We start from the raw sequence: 19,309 nt of genomic DNA on the forward strand, positions 1-19,309 counted from the left end.
TTTTGTGTCATTTATCATGAAAAATAGGAACTGAAGGACAAAACACAAAATATTTTTCCTGCAATGTGACAGGTGACGAATACTAACCCGGAATACAGTCCAACATGTGACATGTCCCTTGGGACTGAACATGAAGCCTGGCGGCAAGGCGACAGCATTTGGTAATAATGTACGCTGCTATATTGACAGCAGGCTGTGAGCTGAGATCGGCAGCCAAACAGTGTGACACCGATCCTCAACACAGGTCATCTTCCCCGCTGTAGTATCTCTGAGTGAGAAACGTCTCTGCTCCAGAGGTTCTTGGGTTGACCCCTGACCTCTAACGTCCACAAAGAAATTCCCCTTCATGATTCTAGGACTGCATCATTATGACTATGAATGTTGTTATGATAAAGCTCAGTAAAGCTCTTACCCTGATATTGCTTCTCTCACTCTACTGCGATGAACAGGATCACTTGGTTTTGAGTATTTTTGAGAGACTATAAGAGGTTTAACAGGGACACCGCCCACACCACTAAATGTAGCAGTTCTGTGTCACCTCACAGCAGTCCTGATCTTCCTGCCATACCCAGACGGAGAAGCAAGGTGGAAACAAAAGGGGAGGCAGGAAGACTTTAACATCGCCCTCAGGTCCCACACTATCTGTCCTTTCCATGAGCAGGCAGATGGGAGAGGTGGAAACACGTCTCTGCACTACAAACAGACACCAGCCTATTTTAAGGTCACTTGTAAGTCTAGGCATTTGCAGGGTACCAGCCAGCGTGATAGCACCAGATATTGTGAATTCGCCTTATTTTGGATTGCGCCCAATGATTGCACAGCTTTAGACAGGATTATGTGTGTAAAGCCTTACAAGCAGCGCCTGGTTTTGACTCTCCGTCTGATCGTTAGTCTACAATAAAATGATCTTAAGTGTGACATTCTCCGTTAGAGAAAATGTTGCCTAATACTAGTGTGAGAAGGGTTCTCTCTATGAACAAGGAAAGCGAAAGTTTGACTTGCTAATGGATGACTGACATCAGAGTAAAATCTGCCACATGATTCGTGAACTTTATCCCCATACTGAGTGTAAAGTTTGTTGTCCCCCAGTTTCCTCAACCCTTTCTTTATAATACTATCTATAAGGTGTGAGGGACCTTGTTCTGGAACATGCAGTGAAGTTTGGGGATCTGCAGAGGCGGTGCATTATCTCCCACTGAAGCACAGGCCAGAGGGGCCACTGGGGCCATGCCCTACCATACAGACAGGTCACTTGACTCCATTGCCCTCACTTGATTATCGGAGCCCTTTCTGCAGGCAATCCTCATTCACAGAGAGGACCTGGCAAGATTCAGGTACTCATCTGCTCATCTCCCCGTTATTATGTATCATCTTCCCCAGCTGAGCTCAGAACCTGACCTTACCTCATGGCAAACCCTGGACACACAGAGGTGTCAGTCTCATAACTTAAACATGTACAGAGGATTTGGAAGTGTGCAGGAACCCAAAAATAGTCGAGTAATAATTTGGCAAAACTGTCATTTTATATTTAAAACTTGTGCAAATAATTGCTCTACTTCATGATTTGATAAGAGTTAAATAGAGTAATATATTCTCTAAAAGCCTGAAAAATCACAGACTTGAATGAGACAGTTTGTCTGAAATGTAAATGAATCCTTGTGATTTGTTTCTGCATTGATGGAAGGTGAGTGCACTTGAAGTGCGTGGCAGCGGCAGAGTGTATTTCTTCTCCCTGATCTCCTCCACAATGACGGAGGATACAAAATGTGGCTCTCTGATGGCGAAAACAGCCACAGCAAAGGCCTGTAAAGCAGCTGCAGCCAGAGGTGAAATGCTGTAATGTTTCTATCCAGGCAGAGTCAGACTCGAACCCTAACTATAAGACCATTCTCTCTACAGATTTGGACCATTTCAATAGTTGGCTTTCTTTTCAAAAGATTAACTTTCCTAGCCTATTCTTGAGCATCTGTTAATGTAATTACTCCACATACGGAAATACCAGAATGTCAGCGATTCCCTGGATTACGGAGCACGGTATTGTCTTATGTACACCCAAACATACACTCAGTCTCTCTAGAATCTGTTGAAGTTTGCAAGTTTAAAGCATGCAGGATTTTGTTGCCTTGGAATGATAATTGTGAATTTGTCTTTTTTTTTTGTAAAGGGAGGGGAAGCTGCAGGGAATCAGCGGTTGTCAAATTCTAAGAAGTGATATTGTCATACCAGCCGGATGGCCGTCTGGTGTTTGTTTAAAAGGGGAGGGAAGAAAAAAACAGTCCAGGCGATTGAATCATATCTTCTTGCCAATACGTCCTTGCGTTCCCACCTCCATCATTACAGCAACATGTTTTATTTTCAGCAGTGCTGTTCTCAGTGACTCACATCCCAGAGCCATGTGCTGCTCAGTTAGGCCTCAGATCCCTTAAACATGGACTGAGCGGTCATGAGAAATACTCTTGTAATGCACCAGAGATTGCACTCAGACTATGCTGAATTTATGTAGGATATTGTTAGGATAAACACATGTCTTATAAACTTGTGAGGTTTAACTCCTTTAAGTTATTTTTAATCTATCTGCAAAACAGTGTTGTATCAGACTGAAAACAAACCATGATTTTAAGTTCATTGCACCTCCAATTATCTGTAAATACTAATACATTTCTGTCTTTATGTGTCTTACCGTAATAGGTAAATGGGATCTCCGGGCCTTCGTCTCAAGGTTTGATCTGGGAGAGCCCGTGGCAACTGTGCAGTTTCTCACCCAAAACTACAAAGACTAATGGATGCTCAGCTGCTTGAAATATCTTTTATATGTCAGTATTATCTGTCAGTACAATGATTGAACATAAGATGTTTCCCCACTTTCCGTAAATAAACTGCATCAATTCTTCAAAGCTTGCAACAGGTCGTCCCTCTTTGCTTCTATCTTATCGCTAGGTTAGAGAGAGATTTCCTCTTTGTGTTACGGAAGCTGCTAGGTTTTGATGTTGCCCTGTATCTCTGTCACGTGGTCTGGAGCCGAGGATTTGGGAGATAGATTTTGACCTCACTGGGGATTTCTTATTAGTTTCCGAACGCTGTTGGTAAGAGAAGGAAGACGGCCTGATATCACAACTCAGTGTGGAAAGAGTTGATTCTAATTCAGGGGCGGAAACACGTCAGGGCCAAAAAAAGGAAGTGGGAGGTGAAACCGAGACCGCAACACAGCCGGATGCCGCAGTGGAACTTGAACCAAAATACTCTACAGAGTGGCAGGGGGAGGGGCTGCAGGGCCTGTGGTGTATTGGGTGAAGGGAACTTACTGTTTGTGTAATTGTTTATCATATTTCCATTGACCACTGTCACCTCAGCTGGAAACATTGAGATGCTTTCAGATCCCTGATTGATTTTTTTGAAGTGAAAGCTGCTCTAACACATGTTGAAGTGTCCTTGAATGTAACTTTGGGACAATGAACCCGTTTTGAACTTTGGACAGTTGCATAGGAGGCTCACCTGGCGGGTCTGTAGAGGATGGTGTGGATAAACTTTTCAACCCTTTCACGGGGAGATACTTTTCAGACTTCACGGGTCTTTGTAGAGGGTGGGTCAGAGTACCCCCCATGAGGAATATTGGTTTCTAACCAGCAACTCTCCTCTGGGAGGGGTTTGTATCAATACCCCAGATGTCTGAAAAAGGCTGGATTTACATGAGGGACTTTGATGTTCTGATGATCAATCTTTAGTTGGTGGTTTCATTGACCCTAATTTGGTGTCTCATCAGTGGGCTAGGCAGGAGTAGGTAATGGAGGTTTTTGTTCCTTTGGTGGTTAAGCCAGCCTTGGTAAACCCCTATGTGCCCTCTCGATGAACTCTGGGAGATCATTGATCAAATTGTCCTGCATCTGCTTTGTTTGCTTCCCCGACTTAGCAGTCAAAGCAGCCGCGTCCACAAACAAATCAACCAAAACAATGCACTTGAGCACACAGTAAGTCAGACGGTCCGTTGCTTTTGAACAAATGTTAAGTATTCGTTGGTTGGAATATCGCTCTCGACCTTGATTTACTCATCTTATTTGACTTATGAAATCACATTTTTAACAATTGGCAAGTAGAGTATAATTCCACACTCATTGTAAAGCATGCCAAGTGGGAGAGTATTCTTCCAAAAAACCACCTACTTGAATCCATCAGTGCACCATTGAAATGCCAAGATTTGTACTTCCAAATACACTGTGCATTTTTTTTCTCCTTTATATCTTGGAGATATCCTGCCAAAACAGCTGGGTTTTGCCACTCAGCTTCCTTGAATGTGTTTATTTTTACTCCATATGTCAGGAGAGTTGAAATATTATGATTAAGAAAAACTTGACAGCTGTAGTTCAACAGTGCACAGTATATTGCCTTCTCTGAAAAAAAATAACTTCTCACATCCCCTGATGATATGGGAAAGGCATTTAATATTTTCTTAATTTATTCAAACTTACATTAATTAAAAGGAATTTGTATAATCAATTCAATTGCCTAACCGGCACTAAGTGATCTAATATGCATGGTGATTTGAGTCTCCATTCTTCTTTTCTATGTGCTGCTGAAGAAGTGCAGGAGATTTATTTCACTGGAGAATTTCTGCGGTTCATCACTTGTTGTGAGCAGTGGCAAAATGAATTTGAGTGTGGCATCTGTTCAATGCATGTCAACAGTATGGTCTGCTGACCACTTTGCAGCATTTATTTTCTGTGTGTTTGACCCCCAACAGACTGGTATTGTTCTGCAAATCTGACTGCAGAGATTTGGTTGCAGTTTAGTCCACCTGGAGATTTAAATACTGCCTCTGAAGAAAATTCACATGAATATCTCTGTTTCTAGGCTCTATTAAACATGTGTCTACATTCACCAACAAGGTGCATTTTTGCTAAGGTGTCTGTGTTGGCCTTGTGTCTTCAAAACATGTTTTTATCTCTCCTATTAACTGGGAAAAATGAAACTGCAAATATACAGAAGATAGCAGTGGCTAATTTTCATGATTATGTAAAATACAGGACCTAATGGGAATCAAAATAAACCTTTATGGGTGTTACTTGTACTTATACCACTGCATAACTGGTAAGCTTAAATAAAAGGCTGTTAGTGCTTGAGATATGAGGTCTTTTTGTGATCATTTGCTTATTAGAACATCATTATAGGGAGATTGGTCAACCTAATTAGAAAATATTTCTCATTATACGCTATGATTATATAATTACAATAAAGGCACTTGCTTTAAAATGTAATGTAAAATAAGGATACAAGGTTATTTAATTGTCATTTACAACACAGGTTTGTATAATGAAATTCATGAAAGGATGTAAGGTTACTGTTGCTATAATTGGCAACAATTTATCTTTTCCAGCTCTTCGAATAACTGCAAGGAACAACAATTTTAGCCTTCCCCCGTGAAGCTTGGAAAAACAAAACTAATTTGACTATATATCCAAAGTGCCTGGTTAGTTTTCCACTGTGCTTTAAAATGAGCCTGCTGTGTCTTCCATGGAATCCCTGTATGCAAAGGAGCCCGGACTCTGCAGTCAAAGAGATGTAACGCCGCAACCCGTAGTCAAACACTGCAGGCCAGCCCCATGTGACCCAGCTCACAGTCGAGGAAATAAGCCTGCAACAGGTAGGTGTTCCAGCTGGGCTGGCCAACTTTCCAACCACAGAGCCACAAAAACGCCCAGAGGAGAGACACCGTACAGTAAGTCCTCCATCTCACCTGAGGGAATTCTCTCAACGCTTTGCATCCATAAACACGACAGTTAAGGCACCCTTTTTCCGTGGATTTCTCCTACTGCATCGATCAATCTGTGCAACTTCATGGGGTGGACAAAATATACAACACATTCGGATACAATAACCCAGCAATAAGTTCTACCTTAGCAGAAATTATAAGCTTATAATAGCCTGTATGTTTAAGCTATGTAATTTATGAGCCCATACATCATAGCATTGTTCTGTATTACATTATACTGCCATGCTTTCCTGTTATTTAGTCCAAACTGACTATATGTAATACATTCCTGGGTTTGTTTAATTATGTAATGGTATACAATTAAGGGCTTAATTCATATGTTCACACATTCACTCTCCAGAGATTGTTTTTGTTGTTGTTCAGAATGTGTTTAACCATTTAACTTTTTTAACATTTATTCATTTATTTCTAAATGGGTTTGCTTGATAGACATCAAACTCTTAATAAGCTGCCCAGCAATTGTTGTGACCTATCCAAATTATGTTACAAAAGATGTGTAACATGTAACATTAACAGCCTCTTAACATATGTAGAACTAAATTTCAACCAGATTTGACAGTCCGTGTATCAGAAGATTAAATGGGGACAAAAATATAAAAATAATACAAAATCACTAGTCTTTAAATAAGGCCTGATAATATCTGTACATATGCAGATAGACATTGTGTAACTTTTAGCTTCAACTCTGTGTGCTCCTCAAGACAGATTACCATTTCAACTTGTGGTGCCTTTTGACCTGGATAAAAGATGTGCAAAACTAATACAGACAGCAAGTTTAGGGAGTGAGTCAGAATGAGGCAGATGATGAAGTCAACATTAAAAATACATCTCTGGTCGGACACAAGAGTGTCGAATTTTGAACAGTGTTTATCAGGATCATTGTTGTTTATTTTGTGGATTGAGGGTACAAGACACCGTGAGAGGACTCTGCTGTGCCCGGTGGTATCATTGCCGCTCATAAAACACACACACACATACACACACACACACACACACACACATACACACGGAGGACGCCTGTGGTAATGAAACACACAAGATCACTGGCTGCTCTGTTTGTGTAAGCCCCCTAAACACAGAGCATGATTCAGACTCATTCTCCCACACACTCTGTTTACACTTCTGGTTCATTGAGGTACTATTAATTTCTCAGGTCTGAATATTCAGGCACTGACATTTCATTCAATATTTTCTGTGAATTTTGCAAAGGCCTGTGTGTTTTATATTATTGCATCTACAGCAGAAAATATATCAAGTTCATACCAAAACTAAGCCAATCTTGACTAATCTATTATTCCTGAGTATAAAAAAAGCTGATAACTATGATGTGATAGTGATACATGTGAGACCAGTGAATGACCCACAGGCTTTTAGTAACTCTTGGCTTTTTTTGGTAACACACCGAATCATAAGGGGATATTTCAGAAGCATTATAAGTGTAGATTTTTTTTCACAACTTGGCAAACTTGGTGAAAATCGAGCCATGACGCTTTGTCCACTGTCATCTCTTTGAACGTCTTTGACTTCCGATCACTTTTCCACTACTACTTCACCCGGAACTCACATGTCCAAATACAGACACGAAGGGGCGGGGCCGGACACTGCCTTATTTGGAGTTTCCACTTAAGCGGTCACTTGGGCTCCAAGTCAAAGCAAGCCTTTGGATTTACAAAGCGCATGCAATATTTACAAGCGATTAACTCCGTCAATTACTGTCTTTGTAAGTGTTACTGCACAAAAAGAAAACGGGGTTTGAACTCGTTTTCTGCAATACAGGACGTGTATGCATGCACACCAAAGCACTTACACCATGCAAAGTCATCTTCTATCAGCTCATTTGGACAAAAAAAAGTAGTTTGAAAGTAAAATCAACAAATAAAAGTCTCCAGAATTTGATCAGCATATGTGGAATATTAAAAAAACAGCACGTATACCTTTGTTATTACATAAAGTAGTCAGCCCCTATAGCCACAACACACTCTCTTTCTCTCACACAGTTGCTTAAATAGCTCCCAGTGTGCCTGATAGTCCAGGGATGGATATCATAATGTCTGACAAAAGATAGAAGATAACACGCTGTCGTGTTTTCCACAAGGAAAGAGGAGAACCGCGGGCTTATCCCGAAGAAGGAGACGCCGCTGGAGGTTGACATGTAGGGTTTTTTTTTTTTTTTTTTTTTTTGGTAACTTTGTATCTATCTATCTGTCGGAGCCTTTTGCCTCCACTCTAGTTTCCACCGACTGACGCGCGGAGAGCCTGGCGCTGGGTGCTCTGTCCATATATGGTCATCTACGTCACGCAAATGTTCCATCCCCCTATTTAATACAGGCAAACTGGAGTCCCCTATCCAGCCTCAATAGAGCAAGTAGAGCCGCTCTTGTGCAACCAACACCACCACCTCCTCCACTGATTCACAGACTTCAAATTCCCCCACAAGCAGCCCATCAGCTTCCACAGTGATCAGATTAATAACAACAATAGCCTGTGATCACACAGGAGGAGATAACCAGCGCTGCTCGTCCTCCGCGGGATACTTGGATAGCTACAGCAACAGGATCCATCCCTGCTCCTCTCCTTTTTTTTCACGCCTGATCCACACCTGTGTTTTCCACTTTGAGAACACCCGCTGTTTTTTTGTTTTTTGTTTTTTGTTTTTTGTGTGTGTAACTACTTGGATACCTGCGCGTTGTCCTTTTATAAATGTCGGACTGAATATAACTGCTATGACAGGGAAACTAGCGGAGAAGCTCCCTCTTACCATGAGCAGTTTAATAAACACGATCCCTGACAGTCTCTACCCAGAAGAGGACATCCCGACGTCTATGAATATTTTCACCAATACGGAATCTATTAACCACTATTCACAGATGAACACAGGTAAGATTTTAATATACTTTTTCACGTGTGTGTTTTGATTAAAGTGGCTCAAACTGCGATGTGCGCGAAAAGGCAACAGTTGTCTTGGGGCTTTGGAGCACCTGTTTGCGCTCTGGCTGTTGCGCACAAAGGCAGATTCCCGTACTGAATACTTTTTCGGGGTCAGGTGTAACGTTGCCCAATGTGATTTAGATACACCTTTAAAATGACTGACTTTCAGATCGGCCGTGTCATATTTTTTATTCTTTTTCTGCCTTGTCCGTAGCAGAAATGTCAGGATTTCAAGCGCAACGTGGAAAAAAAAGGGCAACTGGACTCATATCAAAAGTTTTTTAGTAATAATCAGCTATGATATTATATTGACGCAAAGCCACCGTATTTATAGTGGTTTTAATTCTCCGAAGCCGAGGCGTGTTTGAGGAAATGTGTTATGAACGGCTGTGGAAAAAAAAGGCTGTTTTACGCAAAGTCCTCTAAAAACGCAACCGGCTGATTGAAACTGAAATCTGTGCTTATGACAAAATGTGTCAAATTAATGTAGTCAAACTACGAATGCCACTGATTTATTAATATAATATCCATCCGCAAAGATGGGTCAACTACTTTAGACAATGACTTTCATTCACAACTCTATTACCATGTCACAGATTGGATTTTAGTAGGCGTGTGTGGCTGCTTTTCCCCATTTGAAACATATTTAGACGCCAGGCCCCTGAACCATCTTATATTCACTATCTCATATTGCGAGGCCGAATATATGGATTGATTTATTGCTTAGTCCGGATTAATGTATATTTCTGATTAATTCAAACGCCTACATAAAGATGACTTGTTGGTTCGGCTCAGTGTTGGCATTAAATCAATCACTAATTGTACAGGTTCACCCTGAGGTGATGGGTCAATGCTGCACGAAATACACTAAATCTTTAGTTTTCTTGTGTGGCATGTAATACAGTGGCCACAATTTACATTTGCCATGTCGAACTTTGTTCATGAATCATTTTTTATGTTCAAGTCTTTTTGTTCACAAATTAAAACAACACCTCAGTTTGAATTTAACCCGAAATCTGACCCTCTTATATACCTGAGAAGTGTGCGTTAATTAATTATCACAGCGCCAGGTCTTAAAAATAGTCTGTGTAATTTTTTAAATAAGGGAATTAAATAAAAGGGACGTCAATTTCATGTCATGCATGTGACATATTATATTTTTCTATAAACACGGCAATAAAATGTATTTTGTGCGACCTCTGACAGGAGATATTTAAACAAACTGATTAAAACTGGAAGAGGAGAAAAAGATGCTGCAGACTGCAGATGTTTCAGTTGGGTCTGATCTTGGTAAAATTCACATTATAAGCTCTAAAATGTGTATATATTTAATTTGGGCAAATAAAAATAATACAATTTGAAAGTATCCTGCTGCCATTTTACAGGTGAAGCAGGTGTGTGCTGTGCTCTTCAATATTGCCCCACAAGAAAAGAGTGATGACTTTATTTGATGCCCCTCATTCTCTTTAAATGCCCCACTGCTCACCCCAAAAGACTAAAGACTTAGAGTAAAATGAATACTATCAACTCAGGCTTCTTCTCTAAATGCCTTATCAAAATAATAATAATAAAATTACACCACAAGTCTCATTGCTCCAATGTACCTTGTGTGTTTAATGGTATTGTGAAATATATGTAATTTTGCTTTTGTGTGTTTCATTATGATTTGCCTTTAGCCAAATTCCAGCAGGCTGTAATTACTGGGAGTGAGTACATAAGCACCCCTGTGTATGATCTCCTGAAAATGAAAAGAGACGTCTATTTTAACTTCCGTTTCAGAAAGAATTCTTTTCGAATGTCTCACATTAAGCCTTCAGAGCATGATCAGGACATAAATGTATCCCCATTAAGCACATCTGCATTTGATGTTTTTTTATGGGGTCTTTGGAATAAGTTAAATATGTGTGTGCGTGTGTGTGAGTATTCAGTGTGAAGCGTATGATTCTCGACAATTAAAATATCAAGTAAATTTTGCGAAATAAATGTTAAGCTCACTAATGCAGACATTGGATAGGAAACACTTAAAATTTTACCCCCATTATGTGCAGATGTTCTTTGCTGCAAATGTGTTTTGAATCCTTGAGCGTGATAGATGTGGCGTCTGCCTTATAATCCTCCCTGCTGTAAAGAAATCAGATCTTGCCATTCAGTTTGGCTGTCCTCCTGAGGGACACAATGACTGGATCAAAGGGGGTGTTTAGGTCTTGATTTATGAGAGCTTGTGGGATCTGAGAGAGAGAGAGACACCACTGTCTCACATGCAGCAGTCACTCACTTAACTTAAAGGTCTGACAGTGCTCACATTTCTTCATGAACTGTATTGGACTTCTTTTATTTTTGATCTCTTGTTGGCACACTATTACAGAGACATGCAGAAAAGCTGAATTTTGGACAAACCAAGGACTGTCACTTCAAGTTGATATAGCTTGACAAAGTGAATTTCCTTTACTTTTTTTCAGAACTTGTGCCACATTATCACTTTTAAAAGATTTTCTTCCCAACTGATTGCATTTAATATTCATGTTTGAGGCAACCATGTGGATGATTTGTTCATGATATCTGTTTTTTATTTGCTTTTTATCTAGATAATATCATGGATCTGGGCATGGGAAGCGAGAAAGCAACCGCAGAGATTCAGTATGGCTCCAGCTTCCAGTCCAACCGCAGCGGGCAGACTGTCACTTATCTGGGGAAGTTTGCCTTTGACACTCCTCCGTCAGGTGGCATTGGTGGCTCTGGCTGGTGCTCTGATAACAATATCATCAGTCTTGTCAGTGCAGGGATCCTGGGCGTTTCACCATCGCCCGGCACGGTAACGACACAGACATCATCCTCCGCAGCCAGCATGGGCGGACAGACGTCAGATTTGGAGCAGGTATATGGTCCGCCACTGCCTGCGTACTCCACCTGCAGCGACCTGTACCAGGACCAGGTTTCCTTCCACCACAGCCCTGCCACCAGCACGGGTCTAGCCTACCCTGGCAATGACTATCACTCCACATCCAAAGCCTCCATGGATGGCAGCCTTTTCTCCATGATCCCTGACTACAACCTTTTCCATCATCAGGGGGAGGTTGGTGTGATGGAGCACAAGCCCTTCCAGACCATGGACCCCATCCGGGTCAACCCTCCACCCATCACACCCCTGGAGACCATCAGAGCGTTCAAAGATAAGCAGCAGATTCACCCAGGTTTCATCGGTGGGCAGCAGCACCCTCCTCAGCACCACCCACCGCCCCAGACTCTCACCCTCAAACCCATCCGACCAAGGAAGTACCCCAACCGTCCCAGCAAAACCCCCGTCCACGAACGGCCGCATGCCTGTCCGGCAGAGAACTGTGACAGACGCTTCTCACGCTCAGACGAGCTCACACGTCATCTTCGCATCCACACAGGTCACAAACCTTTCCAGTGCCGAATATGCATGCGCTCCTTCAGCCGGAGTGACCACCTGACCACACACATCCGCACACACACGGGCGAGAAACCCTTCTCCTGTGAGTTCTGTGGACGCAAGTTTGCCAGAAGTGACGAGCGAAAGAGACACGCAAAGGTTCACCTGAAACAGAAGGACAAGAAGCCAGCTGACAAGAACAGTGGGGCAGCTGGGAGCCACAGCTCACCACCCAGCTCCTGTGGGGGGCCAACGGTGGGGACTTCATGACCGTCACTACGTGCACATGGACTGGACCCTCACCATGCCCCATAAAGAGACTTAGGAAGAAGGGATCACGTCCACTATGAGATAAATAGGTGACTCTTTTCCTCTCTTTTACACCCCACTGCTCTTTTCAGTTCCTTCTATTTTGAGATGGATGCCTTTAGTTTAAGTAAGAGGGGAAAGGCTGCTACGCCCTTCTCCTTCAAGTAACTCAGAGCCTCAGCTACTGTAACACAGTGCCAACACAAAGAAGGGCACCTTGGCACATTCTGTCTAAAAGGCCACTGTGTATCTATAGGTTTTAGTGTGGATACATTTTTGTAAATTTATCTAATTTGGAAGGAAGCCAGAATCCATCATAAGGGTCAAAACAGACAAAATTACAATGGAGCTTAGTTAAAGGGTTAAAGGGTGAGTTGTCTGGGAGGTATGCATTAATTTTATTAGGCTGTTTAAAAGTGCAATTGGTTATATTTGTGTACTGTCATGGATACCTTATTAGTGGCACTTGACTGTCTTTTTGTTGTTTTATTTTGTTGAGGTGTCGTGTTTTTATTTTCTATTTGAATGTTGTTTTCTCAAAAGAATGTGCCAAATGTATTGTGGTGATACAGCCAACCTTGTTCTGATTATTGTGCCTGACATTTGCCAAACATAAAAGTGACATCAGTTCAGCAAACATGTTGAGTTGAAGGACAGATCACATTCAAACAACGTATCTCTGATTTAGATTTATCTGCACAATCTAGGTTAAATCTAGATAATGACTGAACTGGGTTACACAAACCAAACCGATGTCCTGTCTTGTAACCTGTACTTATAAAACAAACATGCCTGCAGCAATCAATGCCTTTGCCAATACTTATTTATTTGTAGTCACTGAGAGACACTGTGTATTTTTGTTGCCTTTTTATATGGTGGCTTTATGTGGTGTTACCAGATATAATTTCTGTTGCTTTTTTCGAAAAGCTCACCAATACTGTTCATTTTTTCAGTTTTCTTGAGTTCTGCAATTATATGCAATATATTCATGACATATGCCACCGACCCGTAAATCAAATTAACTATGAGCACAGTTAGACAGACTGAACTACTTAAATAAATGACACTGGGTTGCAAACCAGCAGTATATGAAAGCAAAGATGAATAAGGTTTCACAGTGTAAAAAGTCTAAACTACTACTTGGTTTATATCACCAAAAGATGAGCAGCAAATGGTAAAAAGAAAAATTAAAATGTCCAAATCCATGTTTACATCTTTTCTAATACAGCGAGACTGAGTCTGAGTTGTAAACTAAAGAGTTGTTGTTTTTGTACAGTATACAAAAATGTATGCAGGTAGCTACAGTAGAAGTTTCACTTTTGTACTCAAATGTCAAATGCACCATAACTCAGTATTAAATTGTGCATATATGTGCATGCCTTCATGCACACTATGTAAATACAAATGTCTGCATAAACAAGAACTTTCAATTGACTGAATGCTTGTGCGGAATGTGTCTTAAAGCTTTTAGTAATGTAGTTATAATACAGAATATTTTGTTGTCATAGGTCATTGCAAAATTTTTTGGAGCACTACAATAGTGCCAAATATGGTGTATTATCTTCCATAAAAGAAAAAAAGAATAATAGCATTTGCACCATCTGTACGCTTTAAAGTGATAACTGGTTTAAGAAAGCACTAATGTGTTCTCTGAATAAACAACAAGATTTTTTACATTTTGTGTATCTCCATTATAGTCAGAATCAGTTATTTCAATTAACACATCTTCCCCCATCGTATAGAAAACACTGGTTGTTCTCGGAGACTAAATGATTGGATCCTTTCTTAAACAAAACACGTTACCGGGCAATGTCAATATTTATTATGTGTGGTTCCTTATTGATTTTTGTCCTGATAGAAGGAAATACCTCTTGTGTCATTCAATGAAACATTCTGCGGAGGCTAATCTCTTCCATTAGCTTCTATTGGGTCTTAAACGTGCATTATAACAGCGTTGACAAATGCACAGCAGTGACCACATCAAACTCACTGATGCCAGCATAATTGCTTTTTTCTCAGGAATGTTTTGTTTTAAACTTATCTCTATAAAGCAGGAAGGGCTTTCTTTTTCTCCAAGACGACATCATGGCTCTGTGGAGCACAAGCAGAAAAGTTGTAACTGAGATACAAAAAAGGCATTTCCATCTATTACAATTAATTTATTACACTTTTGGTCAAAAAACAATGGAAAATGGTGAATTTTGAAAAATCAGGAGGTATTTACTTCTGTCAAGGGTAGTATAAGTCCCATATGTCAAAAATATTGGCACTGGTTTTACTAAACAAATCATTCACATTTATTCCATTACTGTTAATGTATTATTTGAGGAGTGTTAAGATTTTATTGTTTAAGTTTATTACTCAAATACCAGATAAACTTCTCCTTCTTTTAAAAGAAACATTTTCTCCATCTACACTGACTGACAATATTTCTGTTTATTGGTTGTGCTCTCTGACTATTAAGGAGTGTATGCTCTATGCGAGGCAGAGAATTTTCTATAAATGTTGCTGTAAAAAAGTATAGTCCTGTTCAGTAGACATGCAATCAGATTTAAAGAGAATATCGACTGACAAATGCAAAGGCCAAAAGAAAGGTTCAGAAAAGTAGTGCCACAGAGAACACAGTGCATGCAGAAATGAGCTTCCAAGGCCATGCTTTTCCTTTCCTGTAACAACCAGTTTTCACTGCTGAGCTTCCTGGCAAGTGTCCACTTATTTTCCAATTAATTTGGCCTCAGAGAGCCTTTTCTCAACTCATCTACATGGTTAAATGAACAGACCTCCTTGCACTTTTTCAGATAGTTTAAAATGTTACACACCCTAACTGTATCTAACTGTAAATCTGAAGTTTTGTATTATAAAAAATATGTTATTTTAGTGCATGGATGGTCATTGACAAATGAAAATGTTCTGGGCTTATCTCAATAAAATGCTGAATGCTCAAATGAAAATCACAACTTAACAAACTTTACAATTTGAACTTTTTACACACTAGATAACACAGCTTTTCTTATTTCTGATCCCAGATAATTAGCTCAACAACAACTAAGATTCAAACATTAGAGTGACATTTGCCAGGTTAAATCTTGCAAGGAGTAATGGCCTCCAATGTAAACATCATGTAGCAGACAGCCTCATGGAGTCAGCACAAAAGAATATATATATAATACATGAGGTGATAGGAAATACAAAATGTTTATCTTTATTGTTTACCTAGAATAATTTGATGTTAGACACTGATTATAGGCTCATTTTGAATTTATTTGACCAAAAAGTATGCTCTTGTGTGCTCTTGATTTAACACTTTGCTGGTGAGAATGGATGTTTTTTAATTATAATATATAGAATGTGGCTTCCTCTGAGAGAAAACTGTGTTTATGTTGCTTTGTGTTAAGGAATGATGCAGAGTAAGGCGGAGACTACACCAAACTATTTCCACATCTAAATGAGGCCGTGTAATTACAACTTTGCAAACTCAATATTTCATCAGTCATATCATCTCACTGTGTTTGTCACTTTTGTTTTGTGACACTTTTGTAATGGACAGATAGATTTTGTAAAATTTATATGATCCCCTCTATCTTATTCCTCTAATAGTTTGGTAGTTGAACAACAATACAGGCTGCACCATGTTCTTCTGAACAAAAATCCTTCTGTGTAATGTGTGAACGTTATAGATATATGTCAGTGACTTGTAAAACAAACTCAGAAACAACCCCCTCTTAATAGTGCTTCTCCAAGAATAATTTATTTTATGTTTTTTTATGTTCTATTGTCCAAAAGTGGGCGGCTGAACGCTCTGAAATTGGAATTTGCCTCATCCTCGTTCTCGCTCCATGTTGGATGTGAGCCAACATCAGCAGCCATCTTTGTGCCAAACTGGGTTGCAGGGTTGGCTGATCAAAAACAATATGTGATGAGAACTCCACAGGAGCAACAAATCATAAATGTGACCTCAGTCCGCTTGCAGTTGAAGGCAGCCTTGTGCTAATTTTTGTGTTTAACTGATTTAGTCTCCGTGAAGTTGGCCTTGGGCAGGGCAATAGGTTTGGGCTCATTCATGACAATTAATAATTACAGGATTTAAAAAAAAAATACTCACGTTTGAAGAGGTTTCATTAATGTGTAGATATTATCGGCTACTCATGTCATCTTATGGACTACAGGGTGGCTTCAGGGATTTTGTGGTCTTCAACAGTGACACTATAGTGTTCAGATGGAGTCGATACTCACCGTTTTCTGTTGTGTTGTGTTTCCTTTTCATTGCAGTATATCCTCATGTTTGCATGTGCACGGAAATGTTCCAAAGTGCTACCCTCGATGCTGTGGGTGGTGCTCATTTCTTTATTATGCATGAAAATAAAAGTCACATTGGGTGAAATGGGATAAACCCAACAACAATTCAAGACAGACAATTGAAAACACACACTGGGATAACTGTTATGTTGGCTTTTTTTTTTTTTTTTAAGAAAACAAGGGGTCTTGTTTAAAATGTTGTGGATGTCTTTAGCCTATTTCATGTTTTTATTACCTTATAATAAGGTCCTTTTATGATGAGCTGAATATTGAAATGAATTTTACTATATCCTTGTGATGGGGAGATGTGCTCCCCTGTTTACCTGGCACTTCAGTTTGTTGTAATGCAATTGTTTTGTTATTTCTATGTAAGTACTTGAATAAAGAAAAATATCACTTGCCTTCAGTTTACTTGGGTCTCCACGTGCACGCGCGCACACGCACTGCGTAAAGGGGCAATACACGCATTCACGCGCATTTCATTTACTGTATTATACACTCATTTTATATATATATATATATATAAAAAAAAAGGTGAGCATTAGCCGTCAGATATAACACATCATAACCTCAGACCAAATTATTATTGTTGTCGCTTTTCCCTACTTTCTGTCAGATAACTTCCTTAGAGGAAACACGAGCGGCTTAGCTCCGGACTTCCTGTTTAAGGCTCGACTGTTGACTGGTGGAGAGGAATGAGGTCCTCGGAAGATAACAAAAACACCCAATGAAACCGGAATAAAAGTTCACTCAAAATGAGCTGGTAATGTATTTCGCCTACATCCCTAATTTAGCGTATTTTATTAAAAGTGTAACAGGGGAATGATACATTAATAGTTATCTAGAGCAGATGGCTTGTCGACCGGGCTATGGCTATTTCCTGGTGGCGCTACACAAACAGTAACGTTACAGTAGAAGAGGAGTTAGCGCTAGCTTGTTAAACTCTCGTCTCACGAATAAAACCTAAATACTTTTCATATGTAACGTTATGTAGAAGTGTCTTCTCTAGTATACAGTTGCAAGCACAGCGGTAGTTGTTGCTGACAGTCAGTATCGACCGAAGGGTGTTTTGGTTAAGCCGAGTAAAGTTGTTTAATAGCTAACTTGTACAGTAGCTAAGTGAGCTAGTTAACGCTAGTTTGGTCCCTGAAAACAAGATCTTTAAAAAAAATATTATGGACTAATGCTATCGTCTGAAGATACAGCTGCTTGTTTTATTACAGTTCAAGTAAACCTAGGTTGTTCCTTTAGCATAACACTGAAACTTAATCTAAGTGTTAGGTCAACAGGGTCAACACCGAAGCCATTTAAAGGGATTTGATCCCCAGTTGACAGCAGCTAGTCCACTTAGCATTTTCACATACACTTCAAACTCATTGAGGATTTTCTTCCGTGGAGACATAACAGTAATATGACAACAGTGTGATGTTACCGTGTAGTGACCAACTGAGCATTTACTAGAAAGTAGCTGGGTAGGTTCAGTGTGTTGATACCTCTAACATATGTTTGTTTACTGCAACTTACAAAGCTGTTGTTTTCTTCAGGTTGCAAACGAATAGCACTCCCATATGTTTTGTTTTAGTTGCATAACACAAGTTTGGGAAACATTTGACTTAAGTTTCGGCTAATTTTCTACTAGTGTGGAGTTAACCTGCTGGTAGCAAGAGAAGCCCCTGACAGCTAGTTTAATGACAGATTTTAGGGCCACAGTTGACACAGTTATGTCTGCCTTGGTCTGCTTTGTTTGTCAGTAGGCTATAGCCCCACAGGTACTTTAACAATAGTTAAAATGATAGTAGTTGATTAATTAATTAGTCAGTTGACTAAAAAAACAATTCGGCAACTATTTTGATGACTAATTATTCTTTCATGTCATTTTCCAAGCAGAAATGCCAAACGTATTCTGATTTCAGCTTCTCACATTTTAAAATTTGGTGCATTACTTTGTCATTGTGTGTTTGGTTTAGGATTATTGGTTGACTAAAGTAATCAATTTCAAGACATCATGATGTTGTGATGGACAGTTTGCACCATTTTCCATGAAGATTAATTGAGAATATACTTGGCAGATTAATCGATAATGAAACTATTTGTTCATTTTTTAACCCTAATCAGAAAGGGATATGATAATGATTACCATACCATATAATGTTGTTATACATTTGGAAATATGTAATTTTCTGTGAAGCCACAGATGATTATGGAATTGAGTTCAATGAATAAAGACAAGTGAATCTGCAAGTCTTGTAATCAGAGATCTTCCACCCAGCTGGTGATCTCCCTGAGAAAGTAAACAACAGCAATCAACAACAAAACAATAAAAATGTGCTATAATTTTCAGCCGAATGGCAACAAGAGCAAGCTATTCGTCCTCAACAGAATATGTTTTGTGCGTTTCTGATTCTTGACTCTTCTTCCAGACAAGTTTATTTAGATAATATCTCTACATGATACATGAATGTAACTTGGCTTTACTGGCCCACATCAGTTCCTGGCCCAACCCAAGTTCTCACAGGAAACAAGGAACAACTTCCCAAAACCTTGTAGAAAAGGAAATGTTCACTCAATGGTGTCTTCAGGTTTATTTATGATTAGTTCCATCATGTCTTCTCATTTTG

General features: G+C 39.7%; 3 protein-coding genes across 3 annotated transcripts in view; all 3 read left to right on the plus strand.

Annotated features, from left to right (window-relative positions):
* Nucleotides 1-2,902, plus strand: part of LOC127376096 (phosphatidylethanolamine-binding protein 4) — a 50,568-nt gene extending 47,666 nt beyond the window's left edge. Inside the window, exon 7 of the mRNA XM_051422674.1 lies at nt 2,689-2,902. Coding sequence (XP_051278634.1) covers nt 2,689-2,780 — 92 coding nt within the window. The 3' untranslated portion in view covers nt 2,781-2,902. The remainder of the gene's footprint in view (nt 1-2,688) is intronic.
* A 5,199-nt stretch (nt 2,903-8,101) lies between these two features.
* egr3 (early growth response 3) lies at nt 8,102-17,092 on the plus strand. Its single transcript, XM_051422664.1, has 2 exons — nt 8,102-8,641; nt 11,278-17,092. Exons 1-2 carry the CDS (start codon nt 8,488-8,490, stop codon nt 12,354-12,356), a joined length of 1,233 nt encoding a protein of 410 aa, XP_051278624.1. The 5' UTR covers nt 8,102-8,487; the 3' UTR covers nt 12,357-17,092.
* A 219-nt stretch (nt 17,093-17,311) lies between these two features.
* Nucleotides 17,312-19,309, plus strand: part of bin3 (bridging integrator 3) — a 28,643-nt gene continuing 26,645 nt past the window's right edge. Inside the window, exon 1 of the mRNA XM_051422672.1 lies at nt 17,312-17,454. Coding sequence (XP_051278632.1) covers nt 17,447-17,454 — 8 coding nt within the window. The 5' untranslated portion in view covers nt 17,312-17,446. The remainder of the gene's footprint in view (nt 17,455-19,309) is intronic.

This window comes from Dicentrarchus labrax, unplaced genomic scaffold (assembly GCF_905237075.1).
Source record: "Dicentrarchus labrax unplaced genomic scaffold, dlabrax2021, whole genome shotgun sequence".
In the NCBI taxonomy this organism is placed as follows: domain Eukaryota; kingdom Metazoa; phylum Chordata; class Actinopteri; family Moronidae; genus Dicentrarchus; species Dicentrarchus labrax.

Bases quoted from the DNA above. Each gene is read 5' to 3' on its own strand.
- egr3 (XM_051422664.1), top strand. From the start codon at position 8,488: ATGACAGGGAAACTAGCGGAGAAGCTCCCTCTTACCATGAGCAGTTTA. The intron at 8,642-11,277 runs GTAAGATTTTAA...CTTTTTATCTAG, and splicing joins CTATTCACAGATGAACACAG to ATAATATCATGGATCTGGGC.